At 52.8% G+C, this 9,104-nt stretch overlaps 1 protein-coding gene across 1 annotated transcript in view; it reads left to right on the forward strand.

The window, feature by feature from the left end:
• Window positions 1-4,897, forward strand: part of KLHL28 (kelch-like family member 28) — a 7,315-nt gene extending 2,418 nt beyond the window's left edge. The window contains exons 2-4 of the mRNA XM_010146251.1: window positions 854-1,297; window positions 3,934-4,142; window positions 4,734-4,897. Of these exons, the coding sequence (XP_010144553.1) occupies window positions 854-1,297; window positions 3,934-4,142; window positions 4,734-4,897 (817 nt within the window). The remainder of the gene's footprint in view (window positions 1-853; window positions 1,298-3,933; window positions 4,143-4,733) is intronic.
• Window positions 4,898-9,104: the final 4,207 nt, after the last annotated feature.

Below are 9,104 nucleotides of genomic sequence, written 5' to 3' on the forward strand. Positions count from 1 at the left end.
GGGTTGTGCCGGCAGAAGGGTTGGGGTTAGCTGCTGCCGCACCGTCATCGGGGCGCGCGCAGTGCCGCCCCTCGCTCACGGGAGCAGTCTGTGGCGGCAGGCCCTGCCCCTGGGCTCGTAGCCAGCGACTAGCTGCTCGCGGGGTTTTGGAACAGCTCCTGCTTTAAACCATTTGATGATCTGTTAACTGGTAGGTGGATTAACTGGCCAGACTTTAGACGTGGTGGGCTGCAGCCGCCGCGGTTTGGCACCGAGCGTCGTTAACGGGAAGTGGCCACAAGCAGTGTTGTGAAAATGCATTTTTCAAGTTCGTGTGTTCTACTTTGACACGTGGTTTAAATTACCCAGTGCAGATAAAACCTGTACTTACAGAGCTACAAACTGCACTTTCTAGATGTCTCTTTGTGCCAATACACAGACGTGTGCTTCCCCTCTGATTCTCCTTTCCTCTCCCGCCTCTGGGGCTGTTTGGTTTTTTTTCTGTTTACCCTTCCTATCCCTTCAGTTTGTACTTTCAGCTTACCCCAGGCACAGCCCACCTCCAAAAGCCGCTGTGGGCTCAGGGTTGTCTTGTCTCTCCTCGTGTTCCCCAGGGCGCTGTCCTGCCTCCTCCGTAGTGCGCCTGCTTTGTGCTTTTAACACTCACCACTCGCTGTGAGCCCCTGGGCTTTAACTCTAGGGCAGTATAAATATCATCAGTTCCTCGCTCACGTCTGGGCTGTGGGGAGAGCCGGCAAACACCGGATGGGACAGAGGAAATTGCCTGTAGACTGGCTTCCTTGGAGCTCATTTGCCCTTCGCACAGCTTCAGAAGGTTGGGTTTGCTCACATAATCTCTGCTTTTCTGTTTCAGTGTTGAAATGTATTTTCCGCAGAACGACTCCTGGATAGGCCTGGCACCTCTGAGCATCCCCCGCTGCGAGTTTGGAATCTGCGTCCTGGACCAGAAGATATATGTCGTCGGAGGGATTGCCACCCACGTGTGCCAAGGCATCAGTTACCGCAAGCACGAGAACTCAGTGGAGTGCTGGGACCCCGACACAAACACCTGGACGTCTCTGGAGAGGATGTTTGAGAGCCGGAGTACTCTGGGAGTGGTGGTGCTGGCGGGTGAGCTCTACGCCCTGGGTGGCTACGATGGGCAGTCGTACCTGCGAACTGTGGAGAAATACATCCCTAAGGTGAAGGAGTGGCAGCTTGTGGCCCCCATGAACAAAACGCGAAGCTGCTTTGCGGCAGCTGTCCTGGACGGGATGATCTACGCCATGGGCGGCTATGGGCCTGCCCACATGAACAGGTATGTGCCTGCCACGAGGGGAGCTCCGCCTCGTGCTGCCCCTTCGGCTTGTGTTAGCCAAATAGCCAAGGCTGGTAATTCAGGCTGGTAATTCAGCTTTTCTTTAACTTACCTTACGTGTTCCAGCTCATAGCTGGTTTGTTTGGGGTTTTTTTTATTTTTTAAGTCCTTAAGAAGAGAAAATGATAAAGTCAAAGATGTAGATGCACATTGCTAAGCCTGGTGACCCTGAGGCACCCAGGCTGGGGATCTCAGCAGACCAGTGTGGGCTTGTTTGCCCGGGCCCCGAGGCAGCGTGTGTGTCTGCATCAGGGTGCTGTGCCAGTCACTGAGCTCTCAGCAGAGGTTTGCCTAGCGCCGCGCCTGCCTCAAACCTGCAAAACACAGGGGGGTGGTGAGCTTTAACAGCTAGAGCTCTGGTTTGAAATGGGTGGCATTTTCCACATGTGTAATGTACCAAAACCCAGCGTATACCTCGGTTTATAGCCTTAACGATGACAGTAAAGTCAGGCTGGTGGTTACTGGTCTGGCGTCTGGCTAGGAGCGGGCTAGCTTCAGACCTCGCCTTCCCAAGGAGGTCCCTGTGCCAGCAGCTCTCGAGTCGCTGTGTTCCACATCACTCCGTATGGATGGGCAGGGCGTTCAGTTACGCAGAGCAGCGATCGATACCTCATTTCCTGCATCAGACTGGGGACAGCCCAGCCCCGTGGCCTCCGGGAAGCAAACCATTACCTACGAGCTAAATAGCTGAGCAAAGAACCGAAGCCTGGCTGATGGGAAGGGATGCCGTGGTGGTTCAACACTGTGCTGTAACAGCTCTGCACTCGGCAGTAGTGGCTTGTTGTACTTGATAGGTTTTTCTGTAAAACAGCTTGTGGAGCTCAGGATTAGTGCCCCGGAAGGAAAGTACAGCTATAAGGAGTTTCCATTTGCAAAATGCAAACGGTTGTTTAAATTGCCAGAATAAAAACAGCAGCAGCTTACACTGTTGGGTTGTGGTGGGATTTTATGACACTTAATGGGACGTTGTTCTGATTTCTTGTATTTTAAGCTGTGAACTATAATAGCAGTTGAAATGCTTAACAAATGAGCAAAGCATCAAGGGCTCTTGATGATCATTGCGGTCCCTTCCAACCCAACCCCTTCGATGATTGCGTTCTGTGGAAGGTTTTCTCTTGTCTCTGGGATCTTTTCACGTGGAGGTTTGAACCAGGCTAATTAAGCTGTGCTGATGTCCTGCTGGTTGCTCCGTACCCCCTCTGTACCACACCAAACTATTGGCTCTAGGAGTAGCTTGAGGGAAGTAAGAGTAGAGCAGGGCCCAGGAGCTACTGCGGGACGCCTGGGGTGCTCACCCCACTGCAGCCATGTCACACAGACCATAAAAAGAAGATAATCAAGGCCTTGCCAGAAGCGGTGGGTTCCCAAAATGCTCCGTGTGTAGCCAGGCCTGTGACGGGGAAACGCAGTAACCTCCTTGCAGGAAGCGTAAGGCTTCTCACTGGAGAATGGGAGATGCCTGTGACAGGCAAGCTCTCCACACCAGTCAAGCCCTGCAGTGCTCTGCGTACCCTGTCTTCTCTCTCCCGCCGCTGGAAAGGGTTTGCCAGAGCTCCTGTGGAGTTACTGGAATCTGATACTCCATTATTTGCCTTTTTAAATTCAATTTACTTTTTATTGAATAATTTGGGGTTTATTAATTATTCAAAGGTGCAAGTAATATGCCAGCCAGCGAGCCTCTAGGCTCCCACAAGCTCCAGCGCTGAAGGGAAGCTGCCTGCTGTGTAACGAAGCACCTTTCCTCCAAGTCTGCAGTGCTGCTGCTTTTCTCTTCTCCTCTTTTCTGCCCCCTCGTGCTGCTGAAGCTGCACCTTGGGCAGGTGATGGCTATGTGCTGTGAGTGTGTTAGTGACTCTGACCATTGTACAGCTCCAGCGATAAGAACCAGAAGAAGTTATGATGATGATTGATTTCCATGTCATCCCCGAGGCCGCTGCTCTCCATAGTGGTTCCACCAGCAGCCTCTTTCCTGCCTGTTCTGAGGGCTGCGCTCTGCAGAGCTTTCCCCCTCTGCTGTTTTCAGACAAGCCTCAAGGAAGGTTTTGATTTGATGTGTTACCCAAACAGCTGCACTTCAGATCTGCATTGTGCTCAGTTCTTCAGGAGCTGTTTTTTTCATAAATAGCAGCAGTCATCTTTGAAAGAGCCTGCAGCTCCCGGCCAGCTTTGAAACCTCTCGCTTGTTTTCAGTGTGTAACATCAGGGGAGTGGTGAGAGGACACCAGGGAGCGGCTGAGCTGCAGCCGCTGCGTCAGGGTGAAATAGGTTAGAATTGGCCACACACTGGTGAGAAGCTCCACTGCTTTGTGTTGTTGAAGGGCAGTACGATGCGATTGATGCTTCTGAGGTGGAAGCACTGGCTTTGGTTTTGTGCGTGCTGCCGCTGGTAGCACAAAGCAGCCATGCCACTGAAGTTCCCATCCGCTCAGGCACTTGTTCTTTGCGCCGTGTCGTTCCTATGTGTGGTAATACTGGTCAGCACTAGGTGTACCTCTGACAAATGCCGATTTCCTGCAGAGCAAAATTCAGATGTCACCAAAACCTGGACTTCAAGAGTTGTTTGTTTGTGTCCACAGCATGGAGCGTTATGATCCAAGTAAAAACTCGTGGGAGACAGTCGCTTCGATGGCTGACAAGCGAATCAACTTCGGTGTCGGTGTCATGCTGGGCTTCATTTTTGTAGTAGGTGGTCACAACGGCGTGTCTCACCTATCGAGCATCGAGAGGTACGATCCTCATCAGAACCAGTGGACTGTGTGTCGGCCCATGAAGGAGCCCAGGACAGGTAGGGACACAGGAGACTTGTGGCAGTTCACTCATGGGTCCTGTCAGAAACGAGCTGCCCTTTGGCCCAAGAGAAGCCGCAGTGAAGCGCAGCGAGTTGTCTGCAGAGCATTGCCCTTCATCTGTGGATGAGATCTGTCAGCTCTCTGAAAGAATGAGTCTTTTTTTTTCCTTTGGTTACAGACCAGTTTATTAACTCGGAGCTGTAACAACAATACGAAGCAATATTTCTACTCTGCCTTCTGTTTTTTCATGGATTTTGAGTGAGTTTCAGCAATTCTGTGGTTACTGTTCTGTTGTGTTTTAGTTTACATTGAGACTCAGCAGTGCAGCCTCTCCTCTGTCTCCCTGACAAGGGCTGCTGGGACAGAAGGGCATTGCTTTGTCGTGGGAAAGAACAGCAACAAGGAGTGTACAACCTGAACAGTGGGAGTTGTGTACAGCCCTTTTCTTCAGACAGCCCAGAGGAGGAGAGGCCGGGAGGACCTGGCTGTCCAGCCGTCAGGGGGAGGGGGTGGTTCGGGTTAGGAACAGACGTGCTGCTCCTGCCTGCGCTGGGTGATGACACGGCTGGTTTGTCCTCTTCCCGCAGGCGTTGGTGCAGCGGTCATCGATAACTACCTGTACGTAGTGGGAGGCCATTCGGGCTCATCCTACCTGAACACTGTACAGAAGTACGACCCCATCTCAGACACGTGGCTGGACTCTGCCGGGATGATGTACTGCCGCTGCAACTTCGGGCTGACTGCGCTTTGACGAGCAGCCGCGCTCAGCGGACCTGACAGAGAGAGCTTAGTCTGCTTGGCCATAAACCCCGCCGGTGGAGACCACCAGCTGCATTCTCTGAAGTCAGAGGAGTGTGGTGAAGGTGGGGTTGAAACGAGGAAGGATTTGCTTTCTCCCGGTACCTGGCCTTTGTTGCTGCGGTGACAGGGTAGAAGCAGCAGAGAGCGTGTTCCAGCGGGGTGTGGACAGCGTCCTGTTAACGGCGGGGACTTCAGAGAGTGCACGCTGGGGCTGTGGTTGGAAACCTCACCGTCTATCTGACCCTCTCACCTCCTAGAGCTTCTCTCTTCTCCTGCCTACTCTGAGACATGAAGTTTACTGTGCTTGGGCGAGAGGTGTGTGAGTGAGTGGGGTGGCTGGACGGTCTGTGCTAGCTGTCTTGTACTAAGGAAACGCCGTGCTTCGTATGTTTTTTTATGAACTAAAGGGCTGCCTTGTTTCTGTATCTCAAGGTTTGTAAATAATAAACGCCATCGTGTGTTGCCTGTACATTCTCCTTCCTTACCCGCTTACTGGCAGGAGGGCTGGGATGGTAGTTAGTCACTACTGGAAGACATGTACAAGGCATGTGGGTTGCCTCTAATGCAATTTTCGAATGTGATGGAGAGAAATCACACTTTGAACTTGCCTTCTATTTCCTCTTTGTGGATAAATGAGCGCGAGGTTGTATGGCTTGGTCTGGCTGGTTGCTGTGCATTTCCAGCGGTAACACAGAGGAAAACGACAGCAGGAACACACCGGAAGGTGCCACAGCAGCGTTCGTAGCATGATCTAAAATCAGTACTCCAGAAGGAACCTGTCCCTTCCCTCTCCCACACGCGCTCGTGTCCGAGGTCCGTGCCAGCTCCTTTTTTTTCAGGAATGTCCGCTTGCTTTCTCCTAGCATTCGCCTCTCTCAATGGTGCTAACCGCAGGACTGAGCGGTGAGGCTGGCCCTGGTTCTGCGCAGCTCACATAAAGCATGAGCATGCGGGTTGTTCTGGTGGAGTTGTTTCTTATTTACTCAAGGCATTTGTGCCTCTGACAGCGATCGAGAATCACCCAACGTGCTGGGTGGGCTCTGTGTGCTACCCTATTTTTATTCTTTTAAGAAGATGTATGTTTATTGTTCCTATTCTCGTAAATACATCAACAGGGAGCGAAGAGTGAGGTCCCGCCTCAGGTTCCCCAGACAGAGCTGCCTGTAACAGCCGCTGCAGGGAGTGTGGAGCGCAGGGCAGCGTGTCCTGTGTGGTGTGGTGCTGTGACCAGAACCTCCAGAGGAGCAGCTATGGAGAGCCCTGAGCGTGGTGGCAGTGTGGGCAGGCAGACAGGAGGCGATGCTGTGGGGTAGAACCAATAGTTAGGAGAGACAACTGGACAAATAGGAATTTGAGCTAATTTAGAATGTTCTGGGTCATCTTCTGATTTGAACTAGAAGCCGTGGTAATCCTGGGTTCCTGTCTCTGTGTCTGCACATGTACGGCCTTGCCTGGTACTGAAGAACTTCTCTGCCTCCAGAGTTCTTTTCCCCTTGTTTTACCATATTAGTTTAATGTTTGTTTCCCCTTGTTTTTCCACACGTATGGTGTTATTTTTGAAGGCGCAGTACTATTTGACAGCGTTGCTGTAAAGCCATTTCCCTGTTAGCAGGCGCCGCAGAGGGGTTTCCATGGTTCATTCCAGGCCGGCGGTGCTGGCCTGCCTTCTTCCACACAACAGCTCAGGTTCCAAACCGTCGGGGAGAAGGGTGCTCTCACCCCAGAGCGTCACTCAGCAGTCACGGGGTCCTGCTGGGATGGTAAAATCCTGCACGTGTTCTTTAGACTGAGTAGAATTAAGCCGGACTTTAGAAGCAGATGGATGAGCAAGTTCAGCGTTTTCCCTGCCGTTTATCTGACCCCAGGGGACTCTGGTTGCCCAGCAGTAATAGCGCAGTTTAGTGACTGCAGGGGCCTGTGGCTGGGACACGTGGGCCTGTGTCGTGTGTTTGAGCAGGGAGGTGAGGCAGAGGAGCAAGTCTGGGGTGGGGGGTTCACGGGGGTGTTCCAGGCTGGTGTGTAGGTCCCTTCTCGCTCTGTGCGGGGACGCACAGCAGTTGCGGGCTCTTGTGGGCTGCTTTGCTGCTCAGTCTGTCCTGCAGAGCTGCCCTGGTTGATTATCCTGTTTTTCAGTATACACCCGAGATGAGGACACTTTAATATTAAAAGAAGAAAAATTCCTTACCTGAAAGAGACATTTGGGCCTCTCGGTGACCTGCGGGTTTCCACACAGCTCGGTGTGTCCTGCAGCCCTTAGCGGAACCCCAGCAGGCTCCCCTGGAGAAGGAGGCTGCTCGTTCACATGCTCTGACGGGCAGCGTTAGTCAGCGCCGCTTTCAGTCAGGTCAAAGTGCTGCGAGGTACCGAAACCAGTTTGACTTCAGGACGAAAAGTCCGCAGGGCAGGATGGTGTCGATGGTGGTTCAGTGTTTATATGAATATCTGTCGTTTAGGGAAGTCAAAGCCCTTAAAGCTGCAAAGTTTTACTCTTTACCCGGGCAGCGGCAGTGTTCAGTTACTGACCCCGTGCTGGGTTACGTGCTGCTCACTTTGGAATGGCAGCCCAAACCCCGCTCCGGGGTGGGGAGTGCTCTGCAGGGTGGGGAAGCTGCCTGCTGAGACACGCTGCTGTTACTGGACGGCCCGCTGAGCTGGGACCAGCTCGAGCAGTGTGTCAGCCTGGGACCGTTTCGCTGAAAACTCTCAATCTTCCCGCCCCGTCCGCTGAGCTGCTTGGTTGTGTGCAGGGAGATCAGCCACAGCCAGCCGTGCGAGTCTGCGTCTGAGGAGCACCGCACTTGTCGTCTGTCACGCAGGTTGAAAGCGAAGGACCTCCGAATAAGATGTCATAGGACTGCAAATTATCATCCAGTTCTACTTCTCAATCACCGAAAATCCTCTGCAGAGCACTCTGAAAGGGGCATGAGGTTATACGTGTATACGGAGCTCCTGAACCTCTCCGGTGCAACCAGACCCTCTGAGCCCCTGGACAGCCTCTCCCTCCCCTGGGAACGCTTCTCCTCCAGCCCTCTGGCTATTAACAGACAGGGAGCTGCTGCCGGGAGACCACGCGTTCCCTCTCTGCGTCCCCACTCGCCGTAGGAAACAATGCAAAATGCCCAAACTTGCCTTAAGCTCTTGATGTTTAACTGAAATGCAAAGAACTGGATGATAATTCCTGGGGCTTTGCCTTACCTGCTGTATTTTAAACCTGAGAGAACTGTTGTTCTCAGCAGGATGTAATAACTGTACCGAGAATCCAGGCTTGCCGGGGGCTTTGGCCAGGAGTCTGAAACGACACTTGCAGTCCTGTGTGCGCAGCGTGTTTTACGTGTACACCTCTTCCAGCGGCCGTGTTCCAGTTTTGGTGTCATTTACAAAAGTGGCTTTAGAGTTCAACAGGAACTAACTGTAACCTGCGTGTGAGGTCTTGCTCGTGTGCTCGGCGGGTTTGCTGTGGTGACCCTGCTCTGTAAGTGTTGTACCTTCTCCACCGAATGTGAAACGACTTAGTAAATAAACCTGGGGAAAAGCTGCTTTTCACACTCCTGTGGGCTGGTGAAATGAACCTGCTGTGGCCTCCAGACACAGAAACATCTGGGCGAGTTGGACTCCAAAGCGGGGTTGCCCCAGCCCTGCCGGGCAGCATAGCTGAGGGCAGGTGCTGCAGGAGGAACTTTCTGCTGCTTGGGGAGGGTTGAGCTGGCTGGAAGACCCCGATAACCACCTTACTGGGTCTTTACCCCGCCGGTATCAGAGGCTCCCATGGAAGAGCATTGATTTGGTGCCTTATTCTTTCTCATCTGTCCCTGTAGCTGTAACTATTGTCTGTGTGATGAGTCAGTAACCACCAGCTGAACATCCAAACCCACCTGTCCTGCGTGCCTTGGCAGAAGAGCAGTTCCAGAGTGCTCCAGTACAAGCTGTTCCCTCCTGGTGAAGACATCATCACCGAGTGACGGCAGAAACGTGGTCCCTGCAGGGCCAAAGGCGCTTGCAGCTAAATGATTTCCCAGCATCTCTGTAATTCTGTGGGACTCCACAGAGCACATCAATGTCCAGTGCTACAGAGGGTGTGAGCAGAGCAGGGGCGAGCAGCAGCATCTCATCTAAGACTGAGAGCTGGGGGGGTTCAGCCTGGAGCAGAGGAGGCTGCG

Source organism: Buceros rhinoceros, unplaced genomic scaffold (assembly GCF_000710305.1).
Source record: "Buceros rhinoceros silvestris isolate BGI_N320 unplaced genomic scaffold, ASM71030v1 scaffold21032, whole genome shotgun sequence".
Lineage (NCBI taxonomy): Eukaryota > Metazoa > Chordata > Aves > Bucerotiformes > Bucerotidae > Buceros > Buceros rhinoceros.